At 31.9% G+C, this 17,197-nt stretch overlaps 1 protein-coding gene across 1 annotated transcript; it reads left to right on the top strand.

Moving 5' to 3' along the window:
- The first annotated feature begins 13,072 nt into the window (after positions 1-13,072).
- On the top strand, positions 13,073-14,850 carry LOC139844364 (uncharacterized). Its single transcript, XM_071834587.1, has 5 exons — positions 13,073-13,486; positions 13,589-13,665; positions 13,769-13,805; positions 13,946-14,048; positions 14,172-14,850. Exons 1-5 carry the CDS (start codon positions 13,210-13,212, stop codon positions 14,671-14,673), a joined length of 996 nt encoding a protein of 331 aa, XP_071690688.1. The 5' UTR covers positions 13,073-13,209; the 3' UTR covers positions 14,674-14,850.
- Positions 14,851-17,197: the final 2,347 nt, after the last annotated feature.

Genomic DNA, 17,197 nt, shown 5'->3' with positions numbered 1-17,197 from the left:
CAATTAATATATATACTCCTATGTTTATTTTTATATATATCTATATATGTATATATTTATTTACAGTATTTGTTCGTGAATCGTCGGGAATAGTCAAAGGCCAAATGAATTCATGAAAACAGTTCAAAAATTTTGAGATGCAACATTACAGACTTTGCTTATCGTGTCGAAAACATATAAAGAATAAAGTTTAAATTTGATCGGAAATTTCCGGGTCGTCACAGTACCTACCCGTTAAAGAAATTTCGTCCCGAAATTTGAATGTGGTCGTCATGGTTAACAATAGAAATGTTTTCATGACAACTATAAGTTGATAAATAGAGTTTTATCATCATTGAGTAATATAGATAAAACAATTCGATTATTCGAAGAGTACGAATGAAACTATCACTAAATAGTGAAATGAGAAAAGTAAGGATTCGCCTTAACTTTTGGCGTAGTCACATTTGAATTTAGAAAATAAGGCGCGTCTTAACTTTTGACGTTGTCCTGGTTGAATTTCGGAATTCAAGGGATTTAAAAGAAAATCTTCGAAATATAAAAGATTTGATTCTTCGGCGAGTAAGGAAAATTAAGATCTCTAAAATTAAATAAGATGATCCGCCTCGATTACTCTGTCTGATATTTCTATTATAAATTAAGCTCTTCCTTTCCCTTATTCTCACCATTTCTATACAATCCCCAAATTTAAAAGGTTATGAAAATGCTTAATCTAATTCTAAACCTTGATATTTTCCTAATTATCATTTCTGTCATCCTTCTTTTTAATCTTCCACTAGAAAATCTGTTTACTTCTACTTTGCCCTTGGGGTTATAGTGTTTTTAATTCTCCCGTGTCTTTATGTTGCGATAAATATTGACATACACGGTTTGTAATTTATGTGTTGTTATCGGGCTTTATATTTTCCTTTATATTTCGAAGTCCCTACTTCCATCTCCTATAATCATTGTCATTCACAGTTAATGCTCTCTCCTATTTGCTGCGATTTATACCCCCTTTTTATTTCAAAGCTTCATGCTTTTATTTTCTTTTCGCAAGAAATGGTCCAGAATTCGTAGGTATGGAGTTTTGAATTATCATAATATAATAGTAGAAAGGAAAGGTAGTAGCATGATTTGATTTGTCATGTTACCAGAATTCAAGAGAAAAGATAGAACTATCAAGAAAATATGTTCTTTATATGTTTATAGATTAGATTAGATAGAATGTAAGAGTCGTGTAACATGGCACATGATGACGTTATAGTCTGTGAATCATCACGTTTCATTAGAAACTCAGCATGACTTACTGTTATATAATCACGTTGATCAAGTGTCATTATATTATAATAACTTATGCATCAGTTCTCAACATTACTTCAAAAACATTCATCGTTTAAGTTTGAATTTTTCAGAATTTAGAAACTAAAATAGTTTCCTTTTATGATATATCACAGATAGTGCAGAGAGATAATTAATAAAGGACGAGAATATTTATGAAGATATCTTCAGAAATATTGAGGATATTTATAATGAAAGATTCGATGATATCTTAGAATTTCTAAGATCAGAGGATGATGAAGTAGATTTGTCCGTAACGGTTTAGAGTCAGGAGCAAGATATTCGCTAAAGACTTCAGCAGACATGACATTGAATCATTTAGATTCTTTGAAGTTAAACTTATTCTTTGTGATTTGTCCACGGCTTCTTTCATAGTTTCGCATAATCCGCTTTTCGGTACTAAATTTTCTATTGAGTGTTTCCAATACTCCATTCTTTATCATCAAACTTTCGACGATTAAGGTCGTTTACGGTTGCCTACAGTTTCTGCTGCTTCATTCAGCTTTTTCAAAGTTCAATATATTGATTTGTAGGCTGGGTGCTTTTCAAAATTTTAGAATTGAAGATCGTAATTCTAGGAGATAATTGTTATATACAACAACAATACCTAATCCCGCACATGCGAGATTGTTATATGTATACATATAACTGTTGATGTAGACATGCTGCGAGATTTCAAAATACTGATTGCTAAACCCTGGTAATTGGTATGGCAATTTTCGTTACAAGATACGGATGAGTATATGATAGGGTTTCAATGAACATAATGATTCTTCGGAAGGTCAGAGATCAATGAAATTGCTGGTAAATTTACTGCTAAGGTGATGAAATATAAATCATTCTCCGGTAACGATGACGAAAGGTAACTTATATAATCAGGATTATAATAAGGCTAATCCGAATGAAAGTCGAAGTTGATTTGCTGAAGCTGTGACAAAATTGGCTACTTTGAAGAGGGATTGTAAAGTTATTTTCGGTAATAACAATGCCAAAGGAGCTAGCACAGATACTTATTAAACGTTTACTCAGGTTCCGAGAGTTTTCAAGTGCATAACTATATGCATCAATCTCTTGTTACGTAGATGAAGTACTGTTGGTTCATCCTCTCGATTGAGGTGTTTTCAAGAATCATGCAAGGTTTGAACATAGATTGTAACGTTAAGATACAAATGAGGTTTAAGATGAAATCAAGTGGCAAACTTGAAGAATTATTTAGTTTCATATATTATAATCAATATTTTAATTCATTTTAATTGTCCAATGTCATTAGTCCACAGTCGATAATCCACAGTTAACAGTCCCATATTTCATATATAATTTAATATATAATATTCGAATTAATTAATACGTGTCGTGACCCGTGTACATGTCTCAGACTCGATCACAACTCAAACTATATATATATAGATGGGTCGATATGATATGTCAAAACATTGTATACGTGTCCCGATATTTAAAATGCGTAAATAACAGAATGGCGATAAATAAAGTGCGTAAAATAAATAACATAAATTAAATGACGATAAATAAAATTGCGAGAATGTAAATTGCGAGAATGTAAATTGCGATAATTAAATTGCAATAAATAAAATGTAACCAGTTAGCTAGGAACAGTTAGCATGGATTCTTAACAAAATTCTTCTCATAGTTAAAATTGTTTGTTTCTAACAAGTTTTATTTTCCAATGTTTTCTTCATTATGCCACTTGTTGAATTCTGATAAATCAAAATCCCAATATGAATTTGGATGAATATGCTTATTCTGTGGTGAACGGATACGTATATCGGTGGTTGTAAGTAGGATAGTAAATGACTGTTGAATCAGTTTTGAAGAATGTACAATGTAATTTATTAATGTGAAATCTAAATATTCCTCGGGTATTACCTACCCGTTAAAATATTTTCACCATTAACAGTTTGCACAAAAGAATTTTTAATTACAATCTTTATGAAAACATATATACATATATATTTTCTTCAGATGTAATCATGGATTTAATGAGTTAATATGATATTAAACTCATTTGATTTACCGTTAGAACAAGAATATATAATCTCCAAAACATTAGAGATTACTTGATCGCCATGAAGAACGAAGATAATTGATGTAGAACGATACGTAGAATGATGATTATACTTGAGGTACAGAGTGAGATGTTGAGGTATGGATTGTTGATGGTACTGGTACTGTTATTGATGGTTCTGTTGATGCCGGTGATTATGCTGAAGCTGGTAAATTTTGCACTATCTTTTCCAAGGCTACAACTCGGGCGTGAAGCTCGTTGACTTCTTCTATTATACTAAGATGATTGTCGGTTCGAACGAGCGGATGAATGAGGTTTAGAATCTGAGATAGTATATGATCGTGACGAGACACTCTGGAAATGAGAGAGAAAATGGTGTCTCGAACAGGTTCGTCGGTAAACGCTTTAGGTTCATTGTCAAGAGGTGAATTCGTTTGATGGAAGGGATCGCCTTCTTCGCGTCTCCATTGATTAAGTCGACTACGAACCCATCAGATGAATTGGGGATGGTTGATTGATTGATTCATTCCGGTGACGCTGATAGGTGAAACTTCATATCGGAATAGCTGTCGAAATCCGAGAAATTCGAACTGCTTGAGGGATTCATCTCGTACGATCAGATGAAGGATTTTCGATAAGAAATAGATTATAGGATGCAGATTAGTACCCTGCAATACATAATTTACATATGCATATATAATACTAAAATCCCATAAATTACGGAGGAATCTACGGAAGTTGTCAGGCAAAGGTAACAATAACAGATACGCTAAGATGTGAACTTATCTATACACTGTCTATGCAATAGAGGCAGTAAGACGTGTCTAGACTTTAAGGATGATAAGCAAATAATTTTCGACACTAAATGATAAGCAAAACTGTTGACATGCAGACACGGTCGAAGTCCAGACTCACTAATGCATCCTAACGACTTATCAGTTAGACACACTAATGCAGACCTGGTTCGCTAAGACCACCGCTCTGATACCAACTGTAGAGACCCGTCCTAATCCATCCGGACGAAGTCCATATCGATTATAAATGATTCACAACAGTTGATTACATCGCGAGGTACTTGACCTCTATATGATACATTTTACAAACATTGCATTCGTTTTTGAAAAGACAATCTTTCATTGCATCAAAAGTTAACAACATGCATACCATTTCGTAATATATTTTACTATTATTGACTTAATAATAATCTTGGTGAACTCAACGACTCGAATGCAACGTTTTTTTGAAATATGTCATGAATGACTCCAAGTAATATCTCTAAGATGAGCAAATGCACAGCGGAAGATTTCTTTCGTACCTGAGAATAAACATGCTTTAAAGTGTCAACCAAAAGGTTGGTGAGTTCATTAGTTTAATCATCATTTCATAATTTTAATAGACCAAAAAATTTCATATTTCCATTTCTCATAAACATACGTCCCATGCATAGAGACAAAAATATCATTCATATGGATTGAACACCTGGTAACCGACATTAACAATATGCATATAAGAATATCCCCATCATTCCGGGATCCTCCTTCGGACATGATATAAATTTCGAAGTACTAAAGCATCCGGTACTTTGGATGGGGTTTGTTAGGCCCAATAGATCTATCTTTAGGATTCGCGTCAATTAGGGTGTCTGTTCCCTAATTCTTAGATTACCAGACTAAAAAGGGGCATATTCGATTTCGATAATTCAACCATATCATGTAGTTTCGATTACTTGTGTCTATTTCGTAAAACATTTATAAAAATTGCGCATGTATTCTCAGCCCAAAAATATAAAGGGTAAAAAGGCAAATGAAACTCACCTAATGTATTTTGTAGTAAAAATACATATAACGACATTAAACAACTGAACAATGCAGGGTTGGCCTCGGATTCACGAACCTATATCAATTGTATATCTATTAAAACATATAATGGAAATCACATAATTTCCTTTATTAATTATATATTATTTATGTGTTTGTAGTTTATATAATGTATATTAAATTCCATTTAAAAATATATACTTATTTTATATCTTAAAGTATACGTTATATATATTTATTGTATATATATTTAAAATGATTAGAATCTATACATTTAGTTATATTAATATATCCATGTATATATTTAGTATTATATTAAAAATATCGAATTTGTTGTATGTCGGTATTTATATAAGAGATGTTAATATGTCTTGTATATAGTTATATAGATTATTAATATAGTTGTAGTATATATAATAAGTAGGTTTTATGTACCAAATATCTTATTTGTTAAAAATGATAGTTTTGATATTAATGATTTTACTAATAATAGTCTACTGATAATAACTTTATTAATGATGATAATACTAATAATAAGAATGATAATGATAATAATGATAGTACATATGTTAATAATGATTCTAAAAATACTAATAAGTACATAATGATACTAATACTAATATTAATAATAATAATAGTTTATGTTATTTTGATAATAATAATAATCCTAATCATAATAATAGTAATAATACATATACATATATTAATAATAATGATAATGATAAAGATTATAATTTTAGTAACAATAACAATAATAATAATAATAATAATTTTTGTAATGAAATCTACCTTCAAAAGCCTTTCTAAAAAAATATGTCCAGAACCGGATTTGAACCCGAGACCTCTCGCTCACCCACCAACACCCTTAACCATTCTGCCATTCACGTCTTTCTTATTTATTATGCAACCCAAATATATATATCTAATATCTATTTCAACTTGAATCATCTTCTTCATCTTCTACCTTAAATCAATTCAACCATGGAACTTCAAAAAAAATCAAAATAACGCATTCTGGTTTTCATTTATGACTTGTAAACAACATGAAAAAAAAATGTGTTAATGATATAAAAAAAAATGAGAGAAAAAAAACAAAAAAATCCTACTGCTTGCTGGTAGCCAAGAAAAAAAAAATTTTGTTTTCAATTTTTGAGTTCGTTTCGGACAATCGTTACAACATGAAACATGTTTCAGATCATTCCTAAAAACTATTGAAATCGTCAATTGAACTTGAAACATCAAAACGAGCTCTAATTTCTCGATGAACAAATTGGTTGACTTTTGACAAAATAACTTTGACTCGCAAATTCGACTTCGTTATTAAGAATTGGAACTTAAGAGTTTACAGGAAGTTTAAGTAAATGATTCCTAACAACTCTGCATTTTTAGTTTTTGAAATTTGTTTCGAATTCAAGTTAGTGTATATCATTGTCAAGAACACATGAGCTCAAAAGTTGGTTTTGAAATTAAGAATGTTATAGATTATGATTACAACATGAATTATGTTGCAAATCATTCCTATAATCTTTATGGATCATCAAATTAACTGGAAACATCAAAAGAAACTCGAATTTGATTCAAGAACACTTAGTTGACTTTTAAAACCCAAAACTTTGACTCTCAAATTAGAGATTAATAGAAAGAATTGAGGATTGAAAACTTACAGATAGTTTAGATAGACGATTCCTAACAAGACTGTATTATTACATTTTGAAAATTCATTCAAAATCAAAATATGGTTAAAAAGATGAAGAACAGAGGTGTCGAGCTTTATTTCATGAATTTTGTTGGTTTAGTTCTTTCTCAAAATACAGTGTCTATATAATGAATGAATTTTGTATTGTACTGATAAATTAGATACTGACATCTAACAGATTGGAGACAAGATCAAAAATTAAATACAGTGGGATAGAGATGTGAAACTGAATTCACTATGTATATGACTCTATATATATTAACTTAATTTTAGTAATTAATTTTAAAAATTATAATACTATTAAATAATTAGCAATAATAATAATAATAGAATTAATAATAAGGATATTTAATAATAATAATATCAAAATAATACTATTAATAATAATAATCATATTAATAACTAAAAATCATAATTACAAAAATGATAATATTAATATTAACAATATAAATGATAGCTTTTGTAATAATACTTATACTACTAATGATAATATATAATATTATTAACAATGATAATTATAATTATTAATAACAATGTAAATAATGAAATTTTTAATAATAATAGTAACTAATGACATTTACATTTTCAATTCAACTGATTAAATTATATTTTATTAATTCCTATTAATATATATACTCCTATGTTTATTTTTATATATATCTATATATGTATATATTTATTTACAGTATTTGTTCGTGAATCGTCGGGAATAGTTAAAGGCCAAATGAATTCATGAAAACAGTTCAAAAATTTTGAGATGCAACATTACAGACTTTGCTTATCGTGTCGAAAACATATAAAGATTAAAGTTTAAATTTGATCGAAAATTTCCGGGTCGTCACACCAAGTGCTCTTTACGGTATACATGGGGTACCTTGTCGAAGCTGGAATCTCATCAATTGGTTTACTTTTCAACTCCTTTTCAGCGTATTATCTTCTCTCTCATGCTCAATTTGCACATCTTCTTTTGTTCAAAGTCGACAAGTGAGAAATTATTGAGTATGTAGAGAATTTTGAACAAGAAAACGAAAATAGGCAGCAAAGCCACCCTCACGGATTGCGAGGTGGCTGTCATTGTTCGTGAGAGGCAAGGTTAGAACCCGATGAACGTGTTCGAGCATTTAATCATGTTGTGGTTATAAGCATCGCGTTTTGCGAGCCCTGGCTTGGCCAGCAAGTTGTTTCCTTTTACATTTTATTCTATGACTTATAACCCTGGGCTCCTATAATATGTGTGCACGGATTAGTGAAAATCTTTTATTTGTGCCTATGGGCTAAACCTTTCTATGTGTTTGAAGTTGGGATATAACCACATTAAATTGTTGCTTCATTTATCATTATCGTTTTATGCATTTATTTTATTCTTTTGTCTTCAGTAGGTTATATGATTGACGCTATCACAATTACATGTTCTTATTATAGTCACCCGCAAATCTTAACAGTATGGTCAAACCTGTTTGAGCCGTAAGTCAATCGCCAACATGAAGAGATCTTTTTACTTGGCTTTTAATGCAGCACTTACCTACATTCGAATTCAACTTTAGCACTTATATTTTCTAATGTGTTAGAACATTTATTCAAAGCTTTCAAGCATCTATTTTGTTTTGATTAACAGTAAGAGAGATTCTACTTGTTAGAATTCTTAATCACTAAACAACTACTTATATTTTATGTTTTACTTTGTGGATCACTCTCATAAAGGATCTTGATTGCGATATGTGAAGAACAAAGGTGATGATTTTGTTGGTCAAAATTTTTCATCTTTAAAATAAAACTTAGTGAAAGTAATCTTGGTGAAATCTGTTGTTCACCGGATTTAAAATATTTTTAGTGACTAACACTAGAGTGATAATTTGAAAAGTAGATTAAAAAATATATTTTGACTTCTTCAACTACTATAAACCTTAATATTTGTATATCTTTTCTTTACTCTCTTATTGTTATTATTATTATTTATTATTTATTATTTACTTGCAATAATCGGTACAAAAGTTCAAGTTCTTAAATAAATGAAAAAGAAAATTTTTGAAGCGCTAAAAATTAATAGTAAACAATTTACCCCTCTAATTTGTTTGGAAAGACAAGTATTTTGAATCACTGGCGGGGGAATAATCCACACATCTGATCAGTTTTCACGTATACACATGCTTTCGGACGAAAACTTTAACCGTATTACAGGGATCCGAACCTCATAAATCGGGTAAATATCTTTGAATGTTTTAAGAAAAATGACTCAAACTTGAGAGCTCCCACCTTATCCATCACACAAGGTATTGGATATACCACTAAGTTACAAGGACGGATACATTCATCCCTATAATTAACTTAAAAACCCATACAATAATTATATGTCTTTTGCTCAATGTTTATCATTTATTCGAGGAAGGTTTTTTCTGATTTAACAGTATTCATTACTCGTTATTTATTTTAGCAGCAAAATTAAAAAAAATTCATCCAAGTACTATTCAAAAAACATATAATAAGAAAATATTCAATAGCTTTTATTATTTGTTCATCATTCGGAGATCGACTGTATCAGATCTGGCGAGGTGTGGTGGTTTCCGGCAGTCATAACCACCTTGTACTGCTGTTTTCGTGGTAGGGTTGTGAAAACACTATATTTAGGTTTGATTCGTGTTCATGTGCTAGTTTGAATATTACAAAAAGTATATATATATATCGATGTATCTATATGTATGTAATTGGATATGAATGACGATGTTGATGAATATTGTTAAGATGATGAAGATAGAATAGATTGTATCACAACTTTGTGTCAAAATTCATTCAAGTACAACTGCTTACAATGTGTAGGTTTAGAGGGAATTAGTGAACTAGGTGAAAGTGTTGGTGTAAAGTGAGAATAAGGGTTGCTAAATGTTAACTAACTAAGGAAGGTGATGGTATTTATATTCCATACCATCACCACTTACATCACTTATGTAACGCAACACACATCATAAATTTGAGACTTAACAGTCTCCCCCTTGATGTGTGTTGTACATCTCTGTGATCTTGAACTCTCCCACTTGGAATAGTCGTAGATGTTGAGTTGAAATGGAGAATCTTCTTCTTTTTGGAAACTTCTCATTTTTCGGTTATTTAAGTTTGAGAGGAATGATCACAATGCACACCATCTGTTGGTCCTGACATTGGTTCTCCCCCTTGGTGTGTGTTGTTCAAATATGTCTTTATTAAATTGAAGGGGTGTAGGAAAGATCTTTCTTAAAGGTTTTCTTTAGCTCCCCCTCGAATGATGAATATTCTCTCTCCCCCTCAATCGGACATCGGGAGTTAGAAGTGTTGTTGTGAAGAGTTGTTTTCGGAGGTTTGGTGCGAAAGTTTAAGTGATGGGTTTTTCGGTTTGCTTTGTCATTGTTTTTAGCGAACATTTGTAAGAATGGTCTATTTGATTGTTTGACCTTGCATTCCATCGAGGTATGAAATCTTGGATTAATGGAAAGTAACTCTTTGGATGAGTACTTGATTGGTTTTGTTGGTGTTTTAACAAACGGTGGTTTTCTTGAGTTGACAGATGATTTTTTTGAAATTAATTGCTTTGGTTTGTGAGGAAACCATCCGTACTGATCACGACACCCTGCGAGTTCTCCATTTTGCTCATAAGTAGGTTCCAAAAACGGTTGATGTGTTTTGGTTCTGTAATTGGAATAAACTCGATGTCTGTGAGAAATAAATTTTTGAGATTGAGTAACCTTGGGATCTCTGTTGAATAAGCCTTTTTTCAACTATAGGAAGAAAACATATTGATTCTTCAATCTTTGGCTTCTTGTATTCCAGAATTTCAACTTGTATACCCATCGACATCATTGTAGGTTTTGGAATTTGTGTCAATCTAACATCTAACGCATGTTGTAAGTCCTAAATGCGTTTGTTGAAGTCTTGAGATAATGTTCGGTTAAGAGTCTGAGCATGATCAACAACAGTTCGAAGTTGTAGAATGGTCACGTTCGGAGTTGAGAAGACTAGCTTGAAGAGACAAAAGTTTCTGAAATGAAAGAACGTTTTCTAACTTGAGCTGATCATTCTCTTGTTTTGTGTTTTAAGCGTCTGAAGTTCCATATACTGAGAGTTGATCTGTTTTGTAATCAATTCTATTTCTTTAAGAAGAAGTTAATCATCATTCAACATTTTTCAGAAACTCATCAGGTATTGGAGTTATTCCTGAAGAAATGCTCGTCATTTGAAGTGGTTGTTGCGAAAAACCGAAAATCATGAAACAATTCGTTAGAAAATTAACGAGAATCATTAAAATTATTTACTCTGTTAGTCCTTTCCATTAGCTTTAACTTTGTTTGTTAACAGATGGTAGATCACCTGAAGTTGGACTTCTAAATTTGAAATGGGCCTAGAACTTGCTGTGGTTTATACTTGTGCATGTTAATTGAAATATATGAAATAAAAAATAGTTTCAAAAGCTGAGATTCGAACCCTTGATGCCTTCTTGGAACAAACACTATACAAACTGTTGAACTAACATTAAATTTCTGAAATGATAGGCTGGTTGTATGTAATTAACCCAACACTAGAAGTCTTCTTTTTCAACAAATTTCCACGAACAAAATTGCAATTAGTATTCTTTATTTCCAATAACAAAAACTACACTGGACACTTAAATCAAACTTGTGATGTTCTTCTAATTGCTCTAATACCAAATGTAAATGCTAGATTTTAGTTTGATTTGTGTTAGTGTGCTAGTTTGAATATTACAGAAAGTATATATATCGATGTATCTATATGTATGTAACCGAATATGAATGATGATGTTGATGAATACTGTTAAGATGATGAAGATAGAATAGATTATATCACAACTTTGTGCCAAAATTCATTCAAGTACAAATGGTTACAATGTGTAGGTTTAGAGAGAATTAATGAACTAGGTGAAAGTGTTGGTGTAAAGTGAGGATAAGGGTTGCTAAGTGTTAATGAACTAAGGAAGGTGATGGTATTTATATTCCATACCGTCACCACTTACATCACTTATGTAATACACACATCATAAATTTGAGACTTAACAGGTTGTTTATGGTGGCTTGGGCCTCGTATCTCGCATGATATTTTGAGTTTTCTCTTACTTCCTTGGCTTGCCGGAACTTCCCTGGACGATGGCTTTGATAGTTACACCACTCTGTTGGTTGCGGCCACCTGTTGTTTCCGGTCAGGGTGGTGGTGGCTATCGTTACATCGACTGACGGTTCTGGTGGTCTTCGCCACCTAGTTGTTAGTGGCTGCCAGATTGTTTTGGCTATGGTGGCGGTTCTTAGTTGTCGGATGGATCCAGTTGCCATAATTTTGTCATGATGGGCTCCTATTTTTCAGTTGTGTCAACATGTTTGTACTAGAAACCGATCTCCCTGTTAGATATCTAGTTTCAACTCCGGCGGTTTGGCTGATATTTTGTAGTCGGTCTCTTCATTGGCGACTCGAGAAGACTTGTGGCGGATTTTTGGCGAATATGGTTGTCTTTGGCTTTCTCCCGACAATCCGTTGTGTTTCGACGAAAATGGTTTTGGTCTGGTCGGTATTATAGGTAGTAGTTGTAGCCTTAGTCATTTGGTTTGGTAGCTTTTTAACCTTTGTCCACCATGTTAGTGGTTAGGTTGTGTTAGGTTTAGCTTGTTTGTTTGTTCACAATTTTACTGTATTGTTGACTATGCTATTTTTGTTTCGGTGTAACGGTTAGTACCTTGTTGATTTCTATCTCCATTTATTTATATTACCATTTTTTTAAATGTAAAAATAAAAAGTGTGTAAATAATATAAGAAAATAGAAATGGATGTACAACTCTGTAAGTTAAGCATTTGTCTTGCAAATATTAAATAGCAATAAATAATGAATGGTGAAGAAGTCCTCTATAATCCATAGACAATTTCCTCTTTGAAAACTTAGCCCTAGCTAGCTGACCTTCCATGCTTAATTATACTTGATCTATAGTTTTAAGTCATCTAGTCTCACAAATTATGTCCACACATAGTACTTGCATATGGTCCATGCATTTAATGTATGTATGCATATATGTATACATGTGTATATATATATGTCTGTATGTATGTACATGCAATTAGAATAGAATATTTCATTTATATATTGAAACATAGATACAGACAAGTCCATCCATAGACTTTTATAGAGGTCTTAGTCATGCCCATTTCTTTGGTCATTTAACTCTCAGATTCAAAGCTAAATTTATCATATCAAGACTTTCTAATTTGAAAAAGCAAACTGTGTTCTCATGATGACTCTCTTTAAAGATTGATGAATTCAAGAACTACTCATCAGTTCTTTGTACTTATTGATCTTCAAACTTTGATATTAAAGAATCAAGATAAAGATGATGGAAGATGGTGATTGTGATGGTTCTTCGGAAATGAATGATCATATGTATAGTAAGAGACATGAGGATGATGATGAGGGAGATGAAGGAAACAAGACGAAATCGAGTGAGAGCTCCGAAAATAATAGTATAGTGGATCAACAAGATAGTGAGAAGATGGATGCATCTACTCGAGTTAGGCAATATATTAGATCCAAGATGCCTAGATTGAGATGGACACCCGAACTTCATCTCATATTTGTTCGAGCTGTCGAACGACTTGGTGGTCAAGAAAGTAACTCAACTCATCCATTTAGTTCTTGATATTCAAGTTCCTTTTTAGGGTTTGTGTGTTTCTTCTAACAATTTTTTTGTGAATTATTTTGTGTTCATGTAGGAGCAACTCCAAAACTGGTTTTACAACTAATGAACATGAAGGGTCTCAGCATTGCTCATGTAAAAAGTCATCTACAGGTAATTAATAATTCAATAATACAATTGTTTTTTTCTTTTATTTCAACATTATTGACTTACTATAGCTAATCTTTTCATTTTTTTTTTTTTTTTACAATTTCAGATGTATCGAAGCAAGAGGATCGACGATCAAGGACAAAGTATGTCCAAATTAAGATCTATCTTTTATTAAAACTCCATGTTTGTTTGTTTTTCTCTTCATATTAGGGTTTTCAAGATTCTTGATCTTTGATGTTTTTATATGATTGGTATTGATTCAATTCATTTATTTCTGTACTAGTAATAAATGAGGGAGACTACTATACTGGGAGAAACAATCACTATGCTCACAATTTGTGGCAGCTTCCAATGTTCAATCCAAGATCAATTAGGCCAAATCCAAGGTATTTATAAATATAAATATAAATTTATATATATAATACCATCTCACTATTTTCATGAACAAGTTTTAGTTAATTAATCCCATTCTTAATTTTAACATGAGATTAATCACATTATATATGCAGTGATTATGGGGCACGCTTGATATCGAGAAACAGCATGAATGCTAGAATGACAGATCAAGGCGTGATCCATGATAGTGAAGCTAATTGTACTAACTCATCCATGGAGGAACAAATTTTCAAAGCAAGATTGATGCAACAATGGGCAATCAAACAAGCCTTAGATACCACTAGGTCAACTCTTGTAGACCATCAACAACTCATGAATAGTCAAAGATTTGATACCCCTATTGAAACAAAGAAAAGAAAAGTAGTAGACAGTGGTCTTGATTTGGATTTATCATTAAGTATGAAGGTAAGATCACAAGAAGAAGAAGAAGAAGAAGAAGAAGAAGAAGAAAAAGATGAAGAAATAGATAGTTCTTTGTCTCTTTCTTTATTTCCTTCTCTGAAAAAGGAAAAGAAGTTTAGGAATCCACTCCATTCGTCGAGGTTTAGTTGGTTAGAGGGCGGCGAATGCACAAAGAATCCAAGATTGGCGAGTACTCTAGATCTGACTATATGAATTCGATCGAAGAATTCTAGTGAGATCTTGTTGGTACTCGCTTATTTTTAAGGTTAATTTGTAAGGTTTATTTGATATTTGATGAGAATTATTGTTTGTAAGATGCACTTAGTAGTATATTAATGCTTATTGAGTTTCATGTACTCATATTTTCTATTAATTATGTTTTGTATGAAACCGGCCTATTGTTTCTCGTTGGTACGTAATCATAGTTTATGTTTCCACTTTTGTAGCATCTTTAAACTTATGTTAATGATCTTGTACATTTCGCTCAAATCCGTTCTTGGATCCAATTTTTATGAAAAAGCAGCTAAAGAAATAGTGGAACAGTTTGTTGAAATTTCACAAGCAAATAGTTCAATTTTCTTTTAATAATCTGCATATATCTCACATATTGAAAGTCATTTGATGTGAACTTAATTATGGTATCATAAAACTAAGTCGAAAGAATCTTTTAGAGAATATACATTATGTGGGCTGAATTATTAAGAGAACAAATCAAATAAAATGTATTTGTTCATCATCATCATGAATACTCACTGAGTACTGTTAGTTTGGCAAAATGTTCACATAAACTATCCTATATTATATTATTAATTTGTATCATAAAAATGTTTTATTGTATTGACTTGATCAAAAACTGCATATCAAACTTCAAACACATGTGACTGCAAGCATCCATCTAGAAATTGCAAACTTTTATTTAACCATCAGATACAGTAAGTTAGAATATAAAATATAGTGATCTTGGTGGTTGAAAAATACTACAACCCAATGTTAATTTAGTATTACTATATCTAAGAAGAGCAAACATTCTTGCCATGCATGAACATGGATCCATGATATATTCACACAGTCCCCTAAGATTAAGGTGAACACATATTGTCTTTACTTGTTCAGAACTTGTTGTTTACAAAGACTTTCAAATCTATTGTGTTTCCCTATGCATTGTTTTTTAATCTTGGTAAACAAAACTAGTACATACTTCAATGTCCTCCATTCTGTATTACTTCAATTAGTCCTTTTTATTTTTCGTCTAACTTAGCTAGGTATAAATTAATGTCTTACCATGCAATAAATTTTACTTTTATCTCCATATAACAAGGTACCAATTCCTTGAACTGGTTGTTTAGATTACACATTTATGTAATACTACCAGACCGTCCCAATTTTATTGTACTGTGATAAAAAATGTAGTTTAAAAAAAAAAAAAAAAAGGAGGGAAATGACTAATTTACACTTTTTATCAAAGTGTTGGGAAAATATATACTTTTATACAAAATTTGCGAATTTACACCATAGATTCGAATATGGTTCGAACAGAACCATGATCGAACTTGATTAGTGAACGGGTCGAAAAATCTTCATTGGCCGCTAAAAAGCAAACAACGTTCCCGCACACTAGGTAAGAACAAGGTTCGAAGACTACCTTGTTTGAACAACCGGGTGTCGTTTGAACTCAACTTATATATGCACGAAGTTTGAACAAGAACAAGTTTGAACATGTTCGGCGTTCGAACCTGTTCAAACTACTTTTGTTTTTACTTATTGTTGTTAGCTTATTCGAATACTTATAGAGTTATATGTTAAGGATACAAACAAGAAACGTTAACATACAAGTCTACTACAAGTCCATTACACAATTATGTTTCAAAAACTTGGTAAAAATATAACACATATGTTATACTAATAATATTGAAATGGTCAAGACTGTTTCCTATAGTGAAGTTAAATAGGCCATATTTGATGTAGGTGATAACAAGTCTGCTGCCTCGGACGGCTACTCCTCGGCTTTCTTTAAAAACGCATGGGACACCATTGGTAATGATGCTGTTGGGGCTGTTCAAGAGTTCTTTGCTAATGGTCATATGATTAAAGAGATTAATCACACGATTATCACTCTTTTACCTAAAGTGCCGTCGCCTAACAAGGTTACCGATTTTCGTCCTATATCTTGTTGCAATGTAATTTATAAATGCATTGGTAAGATTCTGAAGAATCAAATCAAGCCGTGTTTGGATATCCTTGTAAGTGAGAACCAGTCCGCCTTTATTTCGGGGAGACGGATTTCGGATAACATTTTGCTTACTCAGGAGATTATGAGAAAGTACCACTTGACTAGCAGTACGCCTAGATGTGCCTTTAAAGTCAATATTCAAAAGGTGTATGACACTGTTGATTGGTGTTTTCTGGAATCGGTCTTGATGAACTTTGGTTTTCATCCGACTATGGTTAAATGGGTGATGATGTGTGTTTCTACTACCTCTTACTCCTTGAATATTAATGAAACCTACATGGTTTTTTAAAGGAAAGAGGGGCTTTCGCCAAGGGGATCCCATGTCTCCTTATCTTTCTTACTTTAGTTATGGAGGTGCTCACCCTTATGCTTAAACGTCGTGCAAGTCATAATTTTTTTCACTTTCATCCGAAATGTGGGGAGCAAGCTATCATTAATTTATGTTTTGCCTATGATATATTTATCTTTTCTCTTGTTGATGTTGACTCGGTTAGAGTGATTCATGAA

This window comes from Rutidosis leptorrhynchoides, chromosome 4, assembly GCF_046630445.1.
Source record: "Rutidosis leptorrhynchoides isolate AG116_Rl617_1_P2 chromosome 4, CSIRO_AGI_Rlap_v1, whole genome shotgun sequence".
NCBI lineage: Eukaryota > Viridiplantae > Streptophyta > Magnoliopsida > Asterales > Asteraceae > Rutidosis > Rutidosis leptorrhynchoides.
Note: the sequence above shows the minus strand (reverse complement) of the source record. Positions and strands in the feature narration are given on the sequence as shown.